The following is a 23,891-nucleotide window of genomic DNA, read 5'->3' as shown; positions in this document are numbered from 1 at the left end:
TACAGGACCATTAAAATTTAACATATCACTATATTCTGTGCTTACTTCCCAGATATTAACGAATGTATGAGACCCCCCCCTGGATCACGGTTTCCGATCCATAACTAATGGGCTCGTGGGTTAGGTATAAACGAGAGGAATCACAAACTCGTTGATTACGCTCAGATGCGGGGGAAAGGTCAAAAACCTAGTAGAGAAGCCTGACAAAGATCACGGAAAGTTGCCTAGAGCATGTTACCTTTCCTCAAGCTTTAAAACCTAGCGCCGTACTAACACTCATTGCAGAACGATAAAGAGGTACGGGCGGCTCGTGATATCTATTCAGCTCTCAACGAGTAGCTTACCACGGAATTGCACCAGTTGATCGACCGCTGGGTATCTTGACTCGAGCCCTCATTCGAGGCGCTCCTGATAATTCTACCTAGATGCAAGCTCCCCACCCTTAACAACTCTCCGGACACAAGTGACTGACCTCGTTGCTCTCTAGTCTGCCCAGAGACATACTCCAGAATGGCTCAAGTCCAGCAATACCTAGACCCGAGTACCAGGCAAAAATAAGTCCAGGGCTACCTTGACCAAAGGGTAGAATAAGCTCCGTAAGCAATATGTGCTGTTAGAATTGCAGGTGCTACATAACGGGGTGTATCAGAAGGGACATGCTGCGTTCTCGGCTGTTTAGTTGATGTGCTATACCGAGTTATGATATGCAGTGTTCTCTTTTCCTTGTTTGATCTGGTATAGCGAGAGCTAGTATATAAAAAGGAATTGACTCTAGAAAAGAATAACCAAAGTTTGAGCTGATACAATTATCGTGATCGATGATGCATGTATTTGTCCGGCCTTGGGAGCCCCAAATCAATATACATATTAGGCAAGGTAAAGTAGAGAGCTCAAAATCTATCACTTCTAAGTCTCCCAACTCACCCGAGCTCCGAGCGGTCATGAAACACAAAGGGAAAAACCAGAAGCCACAGAAAATGGAGTAATATGTACAATATCTAACGCTATTCACCCTCCCAGAGATACAAATCCATAATTCCCATCATTTAGAAATCTTGGCTTCTAACCCTTTCCAAACCCCTCCGCCTTCAACCCCCGGCCACTCAGGCCCAACTCTTGATCCTCTCCCTCGCCCGCAAGATCCTACTTTGCAAGTAGAAACATCAACGTTTCCCTGCCCCATTGATATCGAACAGCTTCTTGAGCCGCTCCATCAACGTCGTTTCTTTGATCACCCCATTCTCTGGCGGCTTAACGTTGAGTGTGCGGAAGGCTTCGTCAAGGGTTGGCCCTGCGCGGGCTTTTATAGTGGTGTTTGTACCCGCCGCGGCAGTAGTTTTGGCGTATTTTTGAGTTGCTTGTGCTTAGATGAATAGGGGAAGAAGGCAGTGGGAGAAATTGGAAAAGAGATTGGTAGATAAAAGAGGATCATCCTCCACTGTTATTTTGAGCGTAACCATCGCATTTCCTCTCTATCGCTCTTCGCTTCCTTATTTCTTGCTTTCCTTTTTATGTCTTTATCACTCTGCTTCATGTCAGTTATATGCAATTAAGATTCCCTCCCTCGGCGCCTGAACTCTGTATCCAGTGTGCTTGAATCTTGTTGTTAAAACATTAGGATCCGACTCCTCGCTGTCATACGCCCAAAGGAGTTTGGCACACTCATGTAATACCATCTCCAGATCAAACGTGCGCTCGCGATAAGATTGTTCTATGACCTGGCAGATGCCCAACGCAATGATTAGCTGCTCCCGGGTGCTTTTTTTTTTCGGACCGCAATTAACGGTTGGAGAGTATCTGTTGGGCAGACGCCATGAGGTGGACTGAGGGTACTGGATAGCGTGAGGGAATTCGTTCGTCGGAAGAAATTTGTTGGTGGGGACGTGCTGGGTGTTCGAGACGACAACCTGGGAACGCCTTCGGCCTAGGTAGCCAGAACCCACTAAACCACCAAACAAAGCACCCAGAAAGCCACATTTGGTGACGGTGAGTATCGTGGAAAAAGCCGGCAGAAATTTTTAAGTATACACAGTCAGTTAATAGGACCTCATAAGACTCCAGGACTTTGTAAACAAACCAAATATTTCACGCATCGTGCGTGCCAGGTATGATAATATTATGACAAAGTTACTGTAATATATTGTTTGCAGTCAGGACCCGCGCTAGGCAACCCTGAACAAAACCGAGTTTAAGTATGATACCCAATCTCACCCTCACAGTTACCTGACCTCTGCTCATCAGCTCTTGCCAAGGAGCTCCCCTACAATACTCGTCGAGAGAGCTTGTAATAATTCGCTAATTCTTAAATCAACAAAGCTTAAGTGACTGTACAGTACGTGGGTATGGATAATAAAGGTCGGAAAGATTTCGGTCATGAAGCAAGGATTAGAGACGCTGATCGTTTACTCGGGTGGTGGAGGTGGAAAGGTGGAAAAACTGGCATTTTACATGATGTTATTATATTGACCTCATACATGTGAGGAAAATAGTGGGGCGATAGGATTCCCCACCGACAAAAAATAAAGATGGGGATATAGGGAATAATCAGCAACCACTCGAAGATACATATTTAACATTCGAAGCATTGAATAGACAGCTCTGATTGGGATGCAGGCGTATAGGATGAATTTTTATTTTACTACGTGCTGTCATTTGATGTTTTTTCTTCCATGCGACTTGCCCATGCTGGCTCTCTATGAGCCGCAGACTAATCATCAGTTCCTAGCTATTGCTAATCTGCCATAACGGAGGGTTTTATTTTTTCTTCTGTAGGTTTTCGAGATAGACTTCTGACACTCAGGGAATAAAGATAGCATCGTCCAAGAGCTTCAAAACCTCCTCCTTAAGAGGGATGGGTGCCGAAGCCTGGAGGCCCCCCCCCCAGGCCTTCTGCGCAAGGCGTTTCACAAAGGGGAAAAGGAACCTGGTGGCGGGGGGCTGCGGCTTCCCGGTCCCATGGGAATGTTGGAGGTCATTATTACCCCGTCACCCCAAGTTTCAATTCGCATTGATGCGCGCGGCGGAGGCCTACCGAAACATCTACCAGAACTTCTCAAGTCACTGAGGGATATTTTTCGGGAGTCCCCTAGAACGCGGATATTTCTCACTGGCAGGCCTATCCGCCTAGAGTACTCTTGTTCATTTTTTTATTTCCCCCTTGCAATGTGTTTTAGTTAGACTTTGTCCACATCCCCTTTCTTTTTTCTCCCCATTCCCATTATTCGTTAATACCTGTCTTATGTTTTTCTGGGTGGCATAGTATAATATAGGACGGCTCAATACAGGAAAATAGGTAGGAATAGACACTAAGCTTTGAGACGCTCGTCTCATATATTGGTAAACCGTCAGTTGATCTCCTCTCACTAATCTCTCTCGATACCACCAGGTTTTCACCACCTGTTTCTCTTACGGACCATCTATCATACTGCGACACTACCGCTTCTAGTGCTGCTATATCCCATCACCGGAGGCGCCCAAGTCCGTGTAACGGAGCCCTAACCTTGGCTCTCTAAGCACGTCCGTTAATTATATAACACCAGCCGGCGGCCGCGCTTGTACCAGCAAGGGGTCTGGGGGCTGTGGTTTGGTTTCGGTCGATTGTTGCAGCGGACAGAGCGGCTATCGGGCCGCGGGTCTGGCGCGTTCGCGGGGCTGTTGGGGTGAGACAAGTATAATCAGAATGAAAATAAAGGCCCCTAAAAGAGTTTGAAGACCTACAATTAGTTTTTGGGCTGTTTTTGGCATCGCGATGGTGAATAAACAGGAGGGCGCACCCTCTACTACTACACCTATCATATATGTACAAGTACTGTACTGAGCAGTCGCGCCAAGGAGTGATATCTCATCTGCCAAGAAGTAAGATCTGATAACAATGATGGTAGATGCATAGGGGGGAATTTCTGAGAATGCATGTGATTTATGATGAGATGTGCAGTTGGGTGTATTTGTGAGCACATTCTCAGAGAGGGCCAAGAAAAAAAGCTCGGCACCCCTGCTGGCAATTTCTGACTATCCATCCATATCTTCTCCCTCAGACTTTCAACATTCACAACGGGCTCGAGAGTAGATCGAGGGGATACTAGTAATGATGTGTGAGACAGAGGCGGTCTAACCAAAACCATCCACCAATGATAGATCAAATTTTAAAAGAAAAAGAAAGAAAGTTTCTACAACACCAAGTGTTACTAAAGGAAAAAAGAAAAGAAATCAACTACCTCTACGGGCATGGTATCAGAGAACCACAAAAAAAAATAGGACATAATATTATGATACCCAAGCACAGAAAAACAAATGGGAACAAAAACCAACCAGGGGTAGGAAAACACTGCTTCTCAGTTCCCACGATATCAATGATCCCGCGATACATTTCTCCCCAGGAGAGTTCCCCCCATCGGACAAACCTCCCATGAAGCGCCGGGGATCATTAAACCCACCATCGCCGAGGGATGAACCGGAGGATATAAAGGAGATCAGGTAGATCTATTTCTCAGTGATACCCTATGACTACTTCCATTGCCTGCACACCTCGCCGGCCAGTTAAGCCCAGTCCTGCTCGCGCACGAGACATAATAATAGTCTACCGGTGTGATACAATCCCCAATTCCAGCTTCAACGTACCGTTAGCGCACCCTAACCGTAGTCGCTCATTTTCTGCAAAACCCATTCCTAGTGCCCTGAACTAGACACCTAGGAGCTTCACTGTCTCGGTGTCCATAGTCTTCACCCGCATTCACCCGCTCACCCGGGCGAGGGCTTTGGCCGGCGCCTATACAATACAACATATCAGGGCCAGGCAGCGAAGGTGGGTTTAAGAAGAAGGAAAGTTGGCAATGCCACCAAGAATAATGGAACTACATTAATGTGCAGTGACTTCCCCTCAGCCACCTGAACGAATACCATGACACCAGCTGGCTAAAGAGGTTCCTATAAAATCAACCCGAACCAAACCAAATCAGAATGTCGAGCGCTAACTCTGAACCATCGTAGCAACGCACGCTACACCGAACCCGCTCCACCTGCGCCGCCAAATCCCCCCCCATGTGGGACATAGTCGACATACCAATATCCCAACAAATCAATCAACCCACACCCAAAGCTTGCCCGCCTAGATAACTTGCAATCCCGGCAAAGCAAATTCATTGCTCAACCTCGTGGGCCTATGCGACACGATACCATAACGGCCAAGCGATAGAAGGAGCAAACTTGCGCACCCTGCTTATTCACAATAGAGATTCCCGAACTGTCGGTACAAGGTCATGAGATGTCTCTTGGAGCTTTCTGCCGAAGAGAAAAGTCACAGTGGAGGCCAAGTGTAAGGATAGAGCTATAACAAGTGAGAGAAGTAGATGGAGAAAGTGGAGAGGTGTGGGCGGAGGGCGTTGACGGCTGGGAGCTGAGTTCCGGTAGACTACCGTATTAACTTGAATAAGAGAAACAGGAGTGCTAGCAGTAGTACTATAAGGTTCAAAATCCGGTTTGTGGATTTTGAAGTTCTATTAGTCAGTTTTCCGTCTGACTTCGAGAAGTATGTTGTTTGATTGTGGTTTTGGTAAAGCGATAGTAACAGGATTTGTTTGAAGGAGGAAGGGAAACGTTTTATTTCTGACATCTGTCTTCTTAACGTTGTTGATAGCAACCGAAACGAGCGAACGTCGGATATCACGAAATACGAATCAAACCGGCCAAGACTTAGTGTGCGAGTGAAGTCCATTGAGTGATACGACTTTTCCCCGAGAGTGCAAGGACCAATTGATACGGATTTTCCGGAATTGATTTTCTTTTGTTTGCTTCTTAGTTTCTCTTTCTTTTGAACCTACCGATTTCCACTTTCTCACATTCTTTTTCCTGGACTGAATTTACATTTCTCTTAGTGCTCGTAGTAGGTTAATTTAGAGTGTGGCAGAGCCTGCGCAAACTTGAAACCCTGCCAAAAGCCAAGGAATGGAATTTCCTGAATTCCTACTGCCTTGTTGGACGCTAATTGAGATTGCACTGACATTTTACAAGTACTGTACGAGTACTGGAGTACAGTACCGTATAACCCTTGCGCTTTATAAAGATATTTTCCTCGCAGGGTATCAACGCCCGAATTACTTCCATCCATTTTTGGGGAGAGGACGCCACTCTCCTGCATCTTTCATATATCCAATTTTCTGCCCTTGCGCTGCCCCTGTTTTCCTTTTCACCGCGATTGGTTCCAATGGCCGGTGTTGAACCTGCAATCTGTGAGCTACTCAATAGATTTCCAAGGCTACTCCCGTGACTATCAGTAGCGTAATAGCTGGGAATTGTAGGAATGTATTTGGTATCGGTAATCCCTGTTATATATTGAATTTTGAAATTCCCTTTAGTTTAATGACGTTCCAGATTATCGGTTTTCGTAGGAAATGATGTCAAGTTGATAAAGTGCAGAGAAGCAAAAAAATGGTATCATAGGTAAAGGGCGAGAATGTGTATAAAGAGACAGCTATATTGACATTTTTCAGACAGGTTCTTGGTTTGTCGGGACGTGACGAGACAACTTTCTCCTTCTATTAATGATAACTTCGTCGTGTCGACGCTTGTCTCACGTTGGCTGATAAATTTCTGCGATCCCATGGTGAGGGTGTAGGGAGGTGGAGGTAATAGTATTGATATTGCAGTTCTGGGCCATACCATAGGGTCCCTGGCAGTCCCCCGCAGTCCCCCGCAGTCCCAGTAATGCCCCGGGCTAATCTTTCTTATCATACCTCGCAGCACCCGCCGTCCTACAGAATTACTGCCGTCCTGAGGTTTCTAGTACCAGAACGGACTGGATTTTGCCGTTCCGTCCCGTCTATGGCTCTTGGTAGTCCCCCCTGCAGGACCCTGCGGGGGCCCCGGACGGTTGAAAACACTGAATGCAGTATGGTAATAGTAGCTGGGGAAAAGATTTACCCCAAAATATTAGAGCACATACGGCGGTCACAAGGTTCAGAAATCTATCAAAGTCGTTGGCAAAAGTGACAGTATGGTTCAACGTGTCCGGTTATAAGAGCACTTGCCAAGCAGCTTAGTATCAGATGCGAAGAATGAAATACCGTAGCCATTTTAGCTAGATTATGTGTTTGCGGTATAGTATCACATGCGAAAAAATGTAAAAAGTTACGGTAGCCATTTCAGCCAAACTATGTGTTTGCCGTCACAACTTTTGAAGAAACCCCAACAGCATACCAAATGGTCTCACAGGTCATTTATGTGCTATCATACTTGACAAAAATAAAAAGACATAAATGAGCACTACCACCACCCTTTTTTCACCTTCAGAATGGCAATTATCTCATCAGCCCTCTGATCCATCCTGTCCATGCTCTTATCCATCCTTTCCATGGTCTGATCCATCCTTTCCATGGTCTGATCCATCCTTGACTCCATCCTTTCCATGCTCTGATCCATCTTCAACCCCATGTTTCCAAACACATCCCGGATGCAATTCTTCAGTTCATCCTTTCGATTGACATCATCGTAGTAAATTTTGGATATAGCCTACATTTATTAGCAGGGACAGCAAAAATGGAACCGAACCATACCGCCCCAATTCCAGCTAGAACCATTCCAACGCCAAAGCCCATCATGCGCTTACTACAAAGATCTAGATACTGCTCAGGTTGGTAGATATGGACCCGCGATTGGGATGTGCCTGTACTAGCAGCCTTCATGCCTGCAACATCCTAGTGCTAGTTAGTTTTGTGATCGAGTAGATGTGAATTATGAGTTACTACCCGTTCAAGTTTTAAAATCCTTCCAAAAATGGTATCAGGCCCCACATGTTCACTCTTTCCTCCAATGCCGCTACCGGCCGCAAAGCCCTGTCTCTGAATTGAACAATGTTATTAGAATAAGTATAAAACGCAGGATGAATAATGGTAGACTTGCCCGAGAAGAGGAAGCGGAGGAATGACGGATTCCGGAAGCAGATGGAAGATGCCCAAAGTGAGTTCCACGAATAAGAGGTATTTCTGCCATACCGGTAGCCTTAAACGTGTTCGGATGATCAGCGGTCGGATTGTTAGACATGAAGGGAAGGTTTGAGTAGCCTGGGAGTGTCATCCATCGATGGGCCGGATAGGCTATATATAGGTAGTAGTTCACTGCCGGCTCACGCCTATTCTATGGTGTCCATCCACTTTTGGAATTGCCACTTGCTTGGTGGCGAATATCGGTTTCGCTATAGGTTATTTTACCCTGCGGTGGGGGGGAACTTGAGTTTGTATGATGGGTATGATACCCTATACTGGCAAGACACCACTCGAGACCTCTAGCGTTAGGGCTTGCTCCCATTGTCATTGGCCCGCCCGCTATAGCTTTTGCTCACTGAATATTTGACCTGTTTTGCATACAGGTTTCCCCCTCCCCCCATCTGCACACACATCGAGCGAGATGTCTACCTCTGCCAAGAATAGATGAAAGTGTAATTTTGGGTTGTATGCACAGGACAGAGAACTTATCAGATATCCCAGACGGCACAAGGTATTGTTTTTTGTTTTTTCGGAGAACAGTCCCACTACATAGAGCGGTGCCGCCCAAAACCTCGAGTACATTTACTCTCTCCCGTAGGCTGATGGTGACATGACTGGTATCCGAGAGAGAGGATATGTCTACCGACCCGTCAGGGAATAGGAAGATTCTTTTGTCACTATTTGTATAAACTCCGGCATTTATGACTCAGCTAGTTGAGTTCAGCACGAGTGCGGAGAGAGGGTTGAATGAGAATATGTAGACTTCCCCGAAGCTGTTTTCCGGCGATCGGAGTTTTTGGTTTTGTTACCTTACCAGCCACCGCTTCGTTTCTTTGTATTTCGTCCCCGTTTCACGTGTATTCGCCAATTAAAATTGGTGGCAAAGGGTTCCTGCATCAGATAATGAGGAGATGGCATAGCACTGACAATGTACCTCTTTGTTTTTATGGCCGGGACGAAGGCAATATTGAATTGAGACTAGAAGGACAGGATAAAAATGCAAGAGATAGAAGATAAGCGAAGACTAACTGCTTAACAAAACAAGTAGGAAAAAGATCCAGCTTTCATCCTACAATACATGTGGAATATGAAATGCAACTAGAAAAACTTCTCCTCCACATGATACATGACAGTAGTAGTTTGGTAACAGAAGTGCAACTGATGATTGTAGTAAAACATATGAAAGCGGAAGATAAAAGTATAGAAGTGAAACAACAATGAATCAACGGCTTAAGCTACATGTTTCAAAGGTACCATGCTTGGGGGTAACAACATAGTCAGTCTATTGCAAATCTCGCTGATTTTAATCGCTCACCAATGCTTGATCCATGAGCACACCCAGCCTTACTCTGGCCCCACATGCATAAAATATTCCCATATTCATTCCTGAACAGAAGGTGTATCCACAAATTGAATCCTTGAGATTCCTTTCCGGCTCCAGAGTTACCCTCCTCCGGATAGTTTCTGGAACATATCTAACAGGAAGCCTGCAATCACGTGAGATCACTCGTATAATCTTCTTGTCTGCACCTTGCTCTATCTTCCCCCTTTCCTTCTTTTCCATTACCTGTGGCCCGCCACCCAATCCAGAGACAGTTGCGCTGGGATATGATACCTCTGCCCAGTGTGTTAGGGATGTTGGCTGTCAACCCCCAGTAGTGGATGGTAGGGTAGAAAAGAGATCTGATTGGATGAGTTATCAAATGGTCAGATCGCGGCATAACCTTTTTAAATACGGTTCGCCCCTTGCAAGTATCATACTAAAAATACTACTAAGCTTAAGGTATTCAATGGAAGCTGCCTCCAAGCTGAGATAAAATAACTGTAGTTATAAAACATTCTTATAAATAGATATGTTTGGCAGTGTTAGGCCTTGTAATTTAGTATTTATTATTTATTCGTTAAATACATCTCGTCTGATCACTTGACTTAGACCTTCCTTCCTCACTACATGCTTATAGATGTGGCACTATACATCTTCATAATTTTAAGCATTTTCTCTCACCAATAGATGGCGTTGCGGTGGGTGGGAAAATAGGGAGAAGTAAAAAGGTTTGGTGTTCCAGTGCTCTGGTAATGCCGGTACAGAAAAGGAGGCACTAGTTGTATTGTGTCATACGGTATCATACTCATTTCAATATGCTGACTAAGGTGTCTCGGATTTTCACAAACACTTCTGACTAGAGACTGTAGAACGGGTATGGTACTTTCACATGGCTAGAGTGAGTGAGGATTGTGCTATGTCCAGAAAACAGGCATTTTGTAGTATTAACATAGAAGCAAGTGAATCACCCAGATTTATACCTTAAGAACTTTAGATCCCCATGGGTACTTTCGCAAATATATCCGCTCCCATCCTTTCCCTCCTCTTGCCAATCCACTGCATGATCCCAAGTACCCCGCAACGTCAGGAATATGACGAGGGCTGCCCTCACATTGGCGGTGTAGCGAGACTCTTGACAGTAATGGCATTATCATCACCACACCTCGCTACCTTATAGTACAGTTTTTTGATACAAGCGGTAACTTCCTCGAGAACAAGGCCACGGTCTCGGATTTCCCTATCCCGAATCGCAATAAACTCAGGCAATTTTGCCAGTTCGTCGAGTCCAGCTCAGTGGGTATCTATAACAATTCTATACCTAATACCCCGGAGACGTTAAAATTTTCCTCCAATATCATCTACTCAGTTCTTTCACGCATGGCAATAGCCTGTGAACGAATTAGAAATAGTATGAGAACAGAGAGCGCAGGGGATTCTACAATAAGTTCTGCTTTCTCCCGAACCTCCCCTACCACGGTCGTCGAAAGCTTCCGAGATGAGGTGAACCGGGTAAACAAACTTTCTAGTGTAAGATCCAAATACCCGTGGATGGCCGGTAGGAAGTCGGAGAGAGGCTAGCTTTTTGTTTTGAAAAAGTCCAAAAACAAAAAACAGGGTATGATAATATCGATTGTAGAGACAAACCAGGAGTGGGTGGTTGCACTGGCACAAGTTGCTGCCGGTCTGATAGATATAATATATCCATCACGTGAAACTTGGGAAAGGAAATTCTGGGCTAACCTTTCCTGTTGCAGTGTGCCAAGATGATACACACGACGGATATATATACGGTATCTCGGCCGAACATAATCCAAGGATTAATGTTGCTGGCTTGGCCCTACTTGCTTACGTGCTCATCAACTCAACTGGTGGAGGCATAGCTCACCCTCCCAGAGTAATTGTACCCTTAAAACTACACCTTCCCAAACCGCTTTTCTGCAGCTCACCCGATGATGGCGGAAACCTGCCATATATATATCCCACTTCAATCCTTCAAATCGCTCGCGTGGTTTTCACCCGCACACTTTTTTGCCCTCCCCTCCTCAAACATTTATTCTTATGGTATTATTGTGGTGTTCTACCTAGGAAGAGAGAGGAGGCTTCGGGGGACGTGGTATCACTTGCATTCAAGCTTCTTTGATTAATTTCCAAAGCCATATATCTACGGATTGGTCGCGAAATTCATCGTCACCGGCGTGGCAACTTTAGGACCTCCACCTCCTCCTGCCCTACCACAACTACTATCATACTATACTGCTAACAAGGAACACCTTAGTAGGTCGTGAGAGGGCTGGTGAAATGAAGCCTTTTTATTTCTTCACGTTTTGTACTAATTGTTTCGGCATATATAAAAATTTCCATCAAGGAACTGATTACAATTCTTGCAGAGTAAGGTTATTGCTTTGTGGGTAGCTCAGCATTGAATTTTTTATCTTTTATTTGCATTGATATGTTTGTAATATTGTTCCTGTACCTACCTTGTCATAAATCGCATAGTGATGGAGGAGTCACATTGGACTTTTTTCGGCAACCTGGAGGAGGATGCGAGTGATTGGTTGTGATAGCAAGGTGTTTCGTAATTGGCGCAGTGTGAGGCCGGTGAAAATGATGAGATATAAAAGGATGCAATATGATATCGAGTTCGTGGGCTCTGGGTGGTAGTTGTTGCGGATTGTCTGACGACGCGTGAGTCGACTCAAGCGGAGTAAGGTGAAGGGCAAATAACCCACGAAAGTGGTTTCTCCGAGTTCGCCTTCGTGTGATAGGAGGTTCGAGATGAGTTGGCGAAGCAAAGTCGGAGAGATCGGGGAATTCGCCATATGAAGAGCGACCGTGAGATGGTCGACACGATGAAGATTCGCAAAGCCATTGATCCGTAGATGAATTAATAGGCACCCGCTGGTGAAAAGGCATGTATTTTTTGCACAACAATCTCAAATCGTGCCTCAAGTCGCACGGTTTCCAAGCCAGAGAAAGGGGGCTTCCCATGTCAGAACAAGTCGGGTACCACGACAGAATACCAATTCTTGTGCTGTGCGCGACCACTAAGCAAGACGTACTGTACATATTCAGAAGATCACCGAGTTCCCATATTCCAGGCGACAGTTCACCAAAGCAAACTTCCTACCGCTGCCCCGGCGACTCCCGGAGCACACATACTCGCCTGCTCGTACAATAAACTCAGCATGCACGCGACCAAAAGTCTGGCCACCGCCCACCCAGCCTTGCACCACACCCTCCCTCCACACATCTCCCACCCCCAAATGGGGAGCCACGGCTGGAGAGTATCAGACAGATATTGAGCACTGCTCTGTGATAGCAGATCCGTACGGGTAGTCAAACCGCGCACAAGTGGCAAGATCACAGCCTGACTAGCTGGAAATTCGAATTCCCTTCCCGAGAAGGAAGGTATCATAGGGAGGGAGAAATCCAGCTTAACATAGCACCACTACCACCGCCACAAAGTATGGCACACCAATCCCACTTTTCTCCACCTACCATCACTTCCCCAGCAAAAACTGGCTCCGAGAATCCTGATGGTTCCGGAAAAGTTTTGCACACCGTTTGTACCGTTGTGGCGAGTGAGGTTTTGTGACCCCACATGGTACCGCAATCATTGTACCTCCATGAAAAAAATGCCTCCTCTGTATTCTTGTATCTGGCAAGTGCCAGAGGATACAGCCATTGCTGCGCGATCACCAACCAGCGGAAAAGAAAGAAAAAAAGAACCTGTCTCATTTTCAGATACTTGTAGATATAACCACTGTACTAGGATGGCAATTGCTGGGCAGATGATCTAGACCAATGCTGCCCCTACACCACCCATCCATTCCCCCTCCACCTGGCTAGCTCCCAATTTTCTTGCAACAAAACCCCTCCTCCGCAATCAAACATGGAAAAAAAGAAAAAAGAAGAAAACTCCCATACCCCTCACTTCCCCACAATGCCCAAGGCTCCCTCTACTCGAGTACCACTACGAACACCGTATGCTCCGAGTAAATACAAAGCAGATGCGATAATGCCTAGAGAGCTTATTTTCTGTGGCGCAACGCCTCCCCCTATCCAAACCGGCCAAATATGTAGTGGTAATGAAAAAAAAAGGGAAGCATTAGCAAAAGACGAACGAAGGCCTTACTATCACGCAATACTCAAGCACTTCGTTTGGCTCTACAGTACCCAGTACTGTACGGTACTGTGCTGTGCTGGGCTTTTGGTGTGTTAGGAATACTGGTATCGTACACGGGCGGGATTTGGGTATGGTGCCATAGCGGGCTTGGGTTGTTTTTTGCTCAAGTAGGGTCGGGATTGGTGTGAACTCTATGAACAGCGGACAAGTATAATTTCCCGAACAGGGATTAACCGAATTTATGGCCAATATTCCGTCCGTGTCTGAACCCAATACTCCTATTAGGATACTTCTGACCGCTACCTGTATCTATCGGTCTTCTAAGTTAAACTTGCTCTCCGCAGGTGCAGAACACGGTAAATAGGTTAATATAGGCACGCAGGTGTGTTCCCCCCTAGGCGAGGAGGGAGGGGTAAAGTGGGGGCTTACAGAAGGCGCGTGCACGGGTAAGGCGTGATCTGGCTGGTTATGATATACGTTCTTGGAGCTGGAAAGTCCCTGGAATTGTTATCGTAGTAAGGGGTTAATTCGACGAGCTCGCTATGGGGCTTGGGAGAGCTGAAGATTTGAGGAATGGCTGGACTATCATTATCGCGCTTAACGACTTATTCCGCGGCCAAATTATTACTCCAAGATGAAGCGATTGAAACTTCAGAAATCCTGCATATATTATCGTAAGAAAAACTAAACCTGATGAACACCCACCCCTCGTTCGCAGCGCCATACCTGTAACCGGCAACGACGGTCCGTACAACCCCAAATTTCGCACATGTACTGTAGCTCCATCCCACGAGAGAGAGAACCCCGAACCCAGACTGCGATTACAGGTAATCTTGAAAACTCAAATCGCCCCAGATACCCAAGACCCCTTCCAGTCCAGGGCACTGGGACATCGGCATGAGGCACGAGTGGCCAGAAACCCTGCAGAAAATTGGGGGAAATAATTATAATAGTCCCAAGTTCCATACTCCTCCACAGACAATCTAGTTCACCGCCGCACGATACCCCCTTACCCCCTACAAACACTTCCCGCTAGCAATTCCAACCGGAATGTACTGTACTCGAGTACTCGAGTAATCTATTGAAACTCTGACCCTGATTAACGTGTGATAATAAGGTATCCCGACTGATTGTTCTCCCAGATCTGTGGTGGTGGCTGTTGGGATGTGTTCTGCTGTCGCAAGGCTGGGGGCAGCTGCAGTCAAATTAGGATTGGGGAGGTGTGGGGGCTGTTTGTGCAAAAACCGAAGCGAGCCATGTTGGTTGTTCCGCCCGCGAGCACGCCATCGTCCTTGGTTCTGGCAGCATATTCGACCACACGGAAACTTCAATAGATCTAAGGTATCATATGTATCATACAGTAAACTATGCCAGATTCGCCAAACAACCAACCCCACGGTTCCGGTGAAACTGGTAACTTTTCGTCCACAGGTAAATTACCCGGAAAGAGGAGACTGCACCGGTATTGTGCGGGCAAGGTACTGTACTGTACCGTACAGCACAGTGACGGTATCTGGGTGGCGTGGATAATACCACTCTTGCTCGCAAAGGCTGCTGTCAAGGTGGTGCACAGTATCCTAATGCGTGCTTGAATGCGGAGAAACGGAAGGAGGAGGTGGATTGATTGATAGACAAATACATTTACCCTCTTTGTTTTTCGCAAGCCGTTTGTCCGCTTAGCACGATAACCTCAATCGCGATGCACTCCACGGCTGCCTCAAGATGGGGGGGGGAGTCGCACGAGTACCGGTACATGGCTGCGACAATAGGTATGATACTGCAGAAGGAGGAAATTCCACCACTCTGGTAAGCCAAAATTTCCAACAAGGTAGTACCATGAAACACCTTATTGTGCTCAAATGGCCGTACCCCACGGTGAACTCCTTCCTCGCCACTATCCACATGTGCTCGCACAGCACAGAGGGTGCATACTGGTACGGTGCGAGCACTGTTAGATTGCATCCATCCAGACCCTTCATTTCGCCTCGTGGGTGTCTCTTGAACTTGGCACCCGGACCATCCACACCTACACCTGCACGAATAGACTCAACAGAATAACGATAAAAGCACCGGTAACCGCCGGACCGGATATCAACACAGTTTAACGATCTCGCGTCATACGGAAGGATAATGTGGAGATGTCAGAGAACCCATTCCGCGAGCAGCGGTAGGTTTAGAGCGCCGGTAGAGGCATTTCGAACTCCCCAGACAGACAAACGAATGGACCCCCGCCAATTCTCATCCATTCCACCAAGCTGTGGGGCGATGGATCGCCCATCAATAGCTCTTTGTTTTATCCACCTGGCTGTGGCTCGAGCAGGCTACCGTACACGCCAGATGCAAAAGTATCCGGGCAACCCACGGGCCCCTAGCCTTAGGTCACGTATAAATTTGAATGAGGGTTTGGTGCCTGGGCATGACCCCCATCCGGATACTTTTGCGTTACCGGTAAGAGGAGGAACGGTATCTGTCGGTCGCACGACAGTAAGAACAAGCAAATGAACGGCGGGGAGCTAATCAAAGCACCATCCGTGTTTACACAATAATCGAGCTCCATACCGTACTACAAGTAGTACTCGAGTACGAGTACTGCGCTCATACCGGTACACAAGATGTCTTTTTTTCTTTCTTTTTTTTAACCGCCCAACATCCCCGATTGGTTAGTCAACCTGCCTTGTACCGTACGGAATTTCCGTCATGAACTTGAGTACCGGTATTTGTTTTTTCTCGCGGAATTGCTTTTTGGTAGAGAAAGCTATGTCCGCCTATTGGATAGGGTAGTGCCGGCCCTTCCCAGCACTGCGACCGGCATGCAAGTACCAGCAGAGCACTCGAGTACGATGTACAGTATGATCACCGGTAGTCCTGTAATACCTGCGAATCTTGCTCTAGTGAAGCAGGTGTTCGCGCTAATCCCAGACCACCGCGATAACAACGGGAATCGATTGGACTACAAGTGCTCGAGTAGAGATCAGAATCGCCACTTGGGCCGATGGGTAAAATTGTTCCTCTACTTCTCCCCCCCCCCGAGTCTCGGGAGTCTTCTCAGTACGAGTAGATTTCCCTGGCGTACTTTTGATCACTAGCAGCCGTCAATTTGAGGGGTCCGATTTCGCGTGATGCCGCCCCGCAATGTCGCCTTCTCCGAAACCTTTGATTGGTCCTCGTGACGTCAAGCTTGCGGGCTAACCCTCCTTGCTTGCCCTGTTCACCACCATCCGCGATGTTCATATTGTCTCTCACTTGTGCAATATCATCATACCAAAATGCCTGTCCTATCTTCCTTCTTTTTTCTCTAGGGATGCAGGATTCCGTGAAAGAGATGTTGTACGAGTGTTTTGTGTGAGGTGACTCGTGCTTTCGAATTGAGGGGGATTGTGCTGATTCACCTGCATTAGGTTTGTTATACTCTATCTTCCTTTTTTTTCCCTGCGATTGGTGATATTTTCCTGCGACTAGCATTGAGAGAGACAAAAACGGGGATCATGGAGGAGGGGAAGAAAGAAGGGAGGGGGGTTACTGTACTATTGTGCTACTGTACTCGTGGGGTATCACACCCCTTCTACGGTAGACTTCCATTTAGTGGCGGCACGGTAAAGGGGATACCTGTGATCGAGTAGACTGGACTGTTCCGTTGGTAGGCCGATAGATAGAGTAGTTGTTGTAGGAGGGCCTTTGTTTTCTGCCATACAGTACTCGAGTAATTACCGATTATAATATAGTAATAGCATCCTTACCCCGGAAGTGGAAGTGGAGGGCGTGCTAGCGCCGTACCACCTACGAACTTGGGAAAGGATCCTATACATATAGTCCCAGTTCCCACTTCCATTTCCTCCTCTTTCCCTTCCCTCTCCCTCCTCCCTCCTCCTTCTCACCTCGCTCTGTCTTCCCCCCCTCCCTTCCATCTTTCATCCGGGGTCCCTATTTCATAAATTGTCCGTTCATCCGTCTATCCGCCGGTTCCCTTCTTCTCTTCACCCTACAGCACAGCACGGTAAACCTCCCCCCCCGAATGTCGGCCCCCGTATCTACGAGGGTAGGCCACGCCTTAGCGTGGTTTCTGCGGATAGACCTGAACCCAGGCCAGCGTGCCAAGGAGGCTCCAGTTCCTATATCGACAGAAGATCAAGATGGGAACAGCCCGGGGACAACATATATCGAGCAAGAGCCAACTGTACTAGAGTTCTTCCAGCAATTCGAACCATCGGTGCCCAGCTTTGTCTCCTACCTCCTTAGCCTTGTGCCGTTTGTTTCGTGGATCGGGAGATATAATCTAAAATGGTTGTATGGAGATCTGGTGGCGGGGATTACGGTGGGATGTGTCGTCATTCCTCAAGGGAGTAAGTTTCCCATTCTTCCAATTTTCCCGAATGTTTTGTTTTTCGTCTCCTCTTTTTCCATCCTTCATTTGTGGGTGGTTTGGAGCGGTTACATACTGTACCCCCATCACTTTGTTGGAATGAATTGGTGAATCGAAGCTAATGCACTATTTCGTAATTGCATTATAGTGGCATATGCCAAGCTCGCACTCCTCCCCGTTGAATTCGGTCTCTATTCCTCATTCGTCGGAGTCATGATCTACTGGTTCTTCGCAACCTCAAAAGATATCACAATCGGTCCCGTAGCTGTAATGTCTACGCTAGTAGGCAACATCGTCTCACAAGCCCCAAAAGGTTTCCCCTACGCAAAGTACGATATTGCCTCCTCCCTAGCCCTCGTTGCAGGTTCGATCGTGACGGCAATGGGTCTTCTCCGTCTGGGCTTCGTGGTAGAGTACATCCCCCTCACAGCAATCGCCGCATTCATGACAGGCTCTGCCATTAGTATAGCAACGGGCCAGGTCCCAACTATGCTCGGTATCTCCAGCTTCAACACTCGTGCGGCTACGTATAAGGTCTTTATCAATATCCTAAAGCACCTTGGGGAAACGAAGATAGATGCAGCAATGGGATTGACCGCCTTGTTCCTATTGTACCTTATTCGTTGGATCACTAGCACCTTCTTGCCGAAGAGGTACCCTAATCATAAGAAGACTTGGTTTTTCCTGTCCACCTTGAGAACCGCGTTCACGATCCTGTTGTATACTTTGATTTCTTGGCTAGTGAATCGGAACCGTCGCAAGAAACCACTCTTCAAGATCCTCTCAACCGTCCCGAGTGGGTTCAAGCACATGGGTGTTCCAAAGGTGAACTCTGACATCTTCAACGTTTTCGTGGGGGATTTGCCGGCGACGGTTGTTGTGCTGTTGATCGAGCATATTGTATGTTCCGCTCCACCCTCAATCACTAGCTGCTAAATCACCCGCTAACAAGGAATAATAACAGGCGATCTCGAAGTCGTTTGGTAGGATAAACAACTACCAGATTAACCCATCTCAGGAACTCATTGCGATCGGAATCACCAATATCTTCGGCCCATTCTTTGGTGGATACCCGGCCACTGGATCATTCTCCCGCACAGCTATCAAGTCGAAAGCCGGCGTGCGCACACCCTTCGCTGGAGTAATCACTGGCGTCGTCGTCCTGATGGCTATTTACCTCTTGACCTCTGTGTTCTATTTCATCCCCAGTGCCAGTCTCTCCGCCGTTATCATCCACGCCGTCGGCGATCTGATCACTCCTCCCAACACTGTGTACAAATTCTGGTGCATCTCCCCGCTAGAAGTGATCGTCTTCTTCGCGGGTGTCATCGTAACAATATTCACGAATATTGAGAATGGAATTTACGTTACTGTTGCACTGTCCGCCGGTGTCATGCTATTCAGGATTGCGAAGGCGAGAGGGCATCTACTAGGCAAGGTCGAGGTGCGCTCGGTCGCAGGTGGTAGTCTATATAGTGCGGATGACCGCAGTGACCGAGGGAGTGATGTCGCGCCGTATACTGCCCCGGCAGGGTTGGTAGAGATCAGTGTGTCGAAGAAGGCTCTGGGGCGCAGTCATGAGAACAATGGTTCCAGGAATGTTTACCTACCATTGGATCAAGCAGACGGCTCAAACCCAAGCTTAAAAGTCGTAAGCCCATATCCAGGAATCTTCATCTACCGCTTCTCCGAAGGTAACCCCCTTCACTTCCTCCTCCCTCCTATAATCCCCAACTAACAACATCCAGGCTTCCTCTACGCCAACGCCTCCCACTACACCGAAAACCTTGTGCAGCACATCTTCGCCACCACCAGGCCAACCGTCTCCACCATAACCACCGACGTGGGAGACCGAGCATGGAACGACCCCCCACCCAAGTCTTCTAATACAGCCTCCACAGAGAGGTTGCCCACACTTCGCGCGGTAATTCTAGACTTCGCCTCGGTGAACAACGTAGACATCACCTCGGTGCAGAACCTCATCGACGTGCGCACACAATTAGACCGATACGCGGCCCCCGACACGGTGGAATGGCACTTCGCCTCCATCGGGTCCCGCTGGACGAAGCGCGCCCTAACCGCAGCCGGATTCGGATTCCCCAGCGATATAGAGGGGGAGAACAACAACAAAAGGAAGGCCGGGTGGGCTCCCGTGTTCTCGGTCGCGAGCGTTGAGGAGACGGTTGTTCTTGATGGGAACCACGTGGAGAAGGAAGGCTTTGATGTAGAGGGCGGGAGACCACTAAATGGGAGCCGCTCCTCCAAGGATGTGGAGGAAGGAGTTGGAAGGATCGGAACCCCAACTGGTGCTGGTAAACGGAGGGTTCCCGTCGTGGTTGGCGGGATTAATAGGCCGTTTTTCCACGTTGATATTGATGGGGCGCTGAGGAGTGCTATCGCCTCGATTGAGAGTCGGTAAATTTTGTTAAATTTTTTTCTCCTCCCTTTTCCTTCTGCTAAGGAATTGGTTTTTTTCTTCTCTTTCCTTGTGCGTCCGATTGGCTAGTTGGTCTTTGCTTTTTTCAGACAACAGGGAAAGACAAATTGATTCCCGTTTATACCACATCATACTCTTATTTATTTTTCACAAGGCAAAAAGATTCCTCGTGTTTTCCTTTTGAAAAGAAAAAGAAAAAAAAGGTTAACGGCGATATTCGAGGATGGACTGGCAAATATTACATAAAAAGTGGACGAGAACGCAAGGCAGCCTACCGTAATCCCGCCTCTCTAAGGCCACAGTACGGCCTCGCAAAGGAATAAAAACTTGTACAATAGTTGATTACGCGTCAGGTGAGCCAGCGGGTTCACATCATGTACATAGATGCAGACCAGACAGTGCAGCTCTTTATTAACTAATATCACCTCTATTATCCCACAGTGGAGGGAGATGGTAGTGTGCGGTCTGTATGATAGCAGCAATCTCAGACAGAATCCAGGGGGGTCATCGCGCGATAGCAAACAGCCTCACTACATACCCACTATCCATGCCAGGATTCACCCGTTCAATGTCGATATCCCGTCCATAGCCAGCGCGGGGGGGGGGGGTGCGAATCCCTGAGGGGCACAGAATATCACTCGGGGAAAGGGTTGCTTGCTGGTCGCTTTAAACGGATTCGCCGAAGTGCGGAACGATGCCGATTAGACTTGACTATGATATTGTGCATAAACTATTGTACAGTACAGAGCGAAATATAACTGTGGAAATGGAGAAGAAGCAATGATAACTTGTGGATTCTAAATCTGGTTGATGCAGGAGGTGCTCGGTTATCTGGATAGGAGAAAGAAGAGAAAAGAAGAGAAAAGAAGAGAAAAGTCCAGAGCAGGAGAAAAGGAAAGGAAATGATGGTCACAAATTGTCACTCGTGATCCAGAACTGGAACCTGTTATGAATTGGACGGTTTTGTTGTGCGGCGGAAGATTATTGATTAAGTTCTACAGCTAGCTAAGCGAAACAAGAATGGTATATAGTTATACCCAAACGCAGTCACACAACTAATGATACGGAATACACACTTCCACGTACCACCCAGTACAACCCAGCATGCGCAATAGTGAGTAAGAAGCCTAAGCACTTCTCTCACGATATATCAACCCAGAGGAGTAATTCTCAACAGAACCTGGACTTCCCGCCTCCGGGTGAACCTCACCCACAGGTCTGGTTTATCCCAGAGCACAAAGCTGGTACTATCCCGGTTGAGGTCCACGTCCTTATTCACCAGCTCCTGTCGTACACCCAGAACATCTTTGATAGTACTAGGCGAATTTCTTTCAGTGCGAGGCTGCGCCAGAATGGTTAGATTAGCCGGAGTGAGCGGGGGAGAGGGAACGCACTTCCTGCCAATACAGGCCCGACTACCCAGCGAGAATGGCTAGCTAGCGTGCTTATCCATACAGTCAGGATCCAGCCATCGTTCTGGCTTGAATTCCTCTGGGTCGTGGAAGTTCTCTGTGGAGCGGCAGGTGGACCAGGGGCTTGCTGATAGTTCGACCTTCTTTGCTCAATTTTTTAGTATAGTGCATGGGATAAACTTGAGGCTGAGGGGGAGGAAGTGGCAAATCGTACTCCTTTGGGGATATATATCTCATCGACCGTTTCCCCGGGGCTCTCGCGGTACGTTCCGATCGCAACGGGTGGGTATATGCGTAATCCCTCGTCGATGATGGCAGAAAGGTACTTTAGTTTCGCTGCGTTGGTGTCCGTGATTCCCCATATGTCTTGTATGCTGAGCGGATTTCTCCAACGAGGAGGTTGTATACGCGGGGGTTTTTTAGGAGGTGGTAGGTTGTGCCCGAGAGGAAGGTTGCCGTGGTTTCGGAACCGGCAGTGCCGTTGGGGTGGCAGGTTAGCTAGGGTAACGCACCTTAGCAGAATGCTAATGGGTAGTGATGGTACATGATTGTGCTGGCCTGGCCAGATAATTCGGGGACAGTCATGCCTGGACCATTGGGACCAAACTGTCCGGAAAGTAAATCCCTGCGAGTGGTCTTCGTATCCGTTCGTCTTTGATTATAAGTTAGCTGGTTTTGGGCCATTTCTGCCTTTAGGGGGGTACTTACTGAATGATCATCTTCCGGCTGTATTCGCTATGCTTGATCCTCATCTCCATGGCACTCTTCGGCGGGTTCCAGACACCCAAATTTTCGAACAGAGGGAACCACCGAGAAACACTCCACCAGGCAATTTCCCTAACATTCCCGAGAAGCAAACTAACCCAAAAGTGTGGTTTTGCTACACCAAATTAGTATCCCTCAGCAAACATTTATGGAAATACCGAAGGGCAGAACGCACCATCATTCAAACTCCCAAACGACTGCCCGAAAGCCAGATCCCCGATCAAATCAAATGTGAAGAAATTATACCACTTCACCATTTCATCCCCCTGCGGTCCCGTCGCGTACACGTTAATCTGCCCGATCAACTTATCCACATAACCCTGAACAATATCCTCCTGCTCCAGCAAAGCCTTCGCCGAAAACCCGTGCGAAAGCTTCAGTTTCATCTCAGAGTGCTTCTGCGGATCCCGTTCACAGATCAAGTGCCGCGTCCCGAACGCGTAGAAATGGGATTTTGGAAAACGCTTTCGGCTATATGAGTGGCCATAATGTCGCGCCAAGAGCTAGCGGAGGAGAATGAGAGATGGTTGGGCCCGATGCGGACCACCGTCCCGTATCTGTCGTGGAGGGACTTGATGTAGAAGGGGTATCGGCCGCTGAGGAAATGGTAGGCTACTATGAACTATTTTGAGGGATGATTGACGGATCCCAAGTGAGGAGGGTGATAAGAACTAACATCGGTTGCTGAGCAGAGTTTGGGCCCTGGGATCTTGGATAGCGGATGGAGGAGAACGTTGTAAAAAGCCCTTCCCAATACAAACACTGCGCCCTGCAATTCTTAGCTTTGCTTCGTTGGGCGTAAGGTACGATAGAAGTTTGAATTACCAGTATGACCGAAAATGCGACGATCTCCCGCGCGCCCATGACTAGAGGGTACAGGTAGCTAACACGTGCTGGAGACATTACCCCGCGAGGACCGTGGTACGGTACTTCTGGCTCCGGGAAAGTCCCAACGGTATTGTTCTTAATAGTTAGGTGGTTATTACCGATAGAATGGGATTCCTAGTGTACAGATCGAAAAACCACCAGGGGCCTCGAGCTGTTTATAACGCGGATTGAGCCCCTTCTAGAAAAGCCCCCCATATCCAGCTCTAGCCCCAGAGCTCCTTTCTACCTATCATACCAACCTACTTGCTCGGTAATGCTTTACGGGGATATCTCAACTCTTACCGGTCATTACTGGCTGCCGCCGGGAGAGATCACCTACCGATCCTAAGGGTATCACCAACGAGAGGGACGGATTGGTCCCTGCTAAACGGCAGAGCCTCCAATATCATTCCAGATCCTTACATGTATTAGAGAGATGTCCCGAAAGATCCTTAAACCTAATCTCCTGAACAGAAAAATTTAAGAAGTTTCCAATCACTACGGCTCACTCGTCTCCAACATCCATAAGTGCCGTATAATCCCAAATAATTGAACCGTGCGATATGTGGTAGGAGTTGCCTCCTCCGGTAATTTCTGGTGTCTTTTGTTTGTTTGTTTCAGAAG

At 47.6% G+C, this 23,891-nt stretch overlaps 3 protein-coding genes; 2 read left to right on the top strand and 1 right to left on the bottom strand.

Moving 5' to 3' along the window:
• Positions 1-54: 54 nt before the first annotated feature.
• GSTUM_00000863001 (uncharacterized protein) lies at positions 55-1,353 on the top strand (the record flags this gene model as incomplete). The annotated part of the gene is made up of 5 exons (XM_002838136.1): positions 55-64; positions 125-150; positions 210-233; positions 286-310; positions 1,334-1,353. Coding segments are annotated over 5 exons (105 nt in total), but the record flags the coding sequence as incomplete, so codon positions are not given.
• Positions 1,354-16,732: 15,379 nt separating this feature from the next.
• Positions 16,733-20,354, top strand: GSTUM_00000861001 (uncharacterized protein). XM_002838135.2 has 5 exons: positions 16,733-16,766; positions 16,825-17,766; positions 17,935-18,686; positions 18,751-19,480; positions 19,535-20,354. Exons 2-5 carry the CDS (start codon positions 17,439-17,441, stop codon positions 20,203-20,205), a joined length of 2,481 nt encoding a protein of 826 aa, XP_002838181.1. The 5' UTR covers positions 16,733-16,766; positions 16,825-17,438; the 3' UTR covers positions 20,206-20,354.
• A 1,301-nt stretch (positions 20,355-21,655) lies between these two features.
• GSTUM_00000859001 (uncharacterized protein) lies at positions 21,656-23,303 on the bottom strand (the record flags this gene model as incomplete). Its single annotated transcript, XM_002838134.1, has 7 exons — positions 21,656-21,775; positions 21,850-22,222; positions 22,344-22,515; positions 22,576-22,903; positions 22,973-23,022; positions 23,077-23,162; positions 23,278-23,303. The coding sequence occupies 7 exons, from the start codon at positions 23,301-23,303 to the stop codon at positions 21,656-21,658; spliced, it is 1,155 nt and encodes a 384-aa protein (XP_002838180.1).
• Between the last annotated feature and the right edge of the window lie 588 nt (positions 23,304-23,891).

This window comes from Tuber melanosporum, assembly GCF_000151645.1.
Source record: "Tuber melanosporum whole genome shotgun sequence assembly, scaffold_227, strain Mel28".
Lineage (NCBI taxonomy): Eukaryota > Fungi > Ascomycota > Pezizomycetes > Pezizales > Tuberaceae > Tuber > Tuber melanosporum.
The sequence above is the reverse complement of the archived record's forward strand: the minus strand, read 5'-3'. Positions and strand labels throughout refer to the sequence as shown.

Coding starts and splice junctions, on each gene's coding strand:
- GSTUM_00000861001 (XM_002838135.2), top strand. CDS start 17,439: ATGTCGGCCCCCGTATCTACGAGGGTAGGCCACGCCTTAGCGTGGTTT. Junction 17,767..17,934: donor TGTCGTCATTCCTCAAGGGA/GTAAGTTTCCCA, acceptor ATTGCATTATAG/TGGCATATGCCAAGCTCGCA. Junction 19,481..19,534: donor CATCTACCGCTTCTCCGAAG/GTAACCCCCTTC, acceptor AACAACATCCAG/GCTTCCTCTACGCCAACGCC.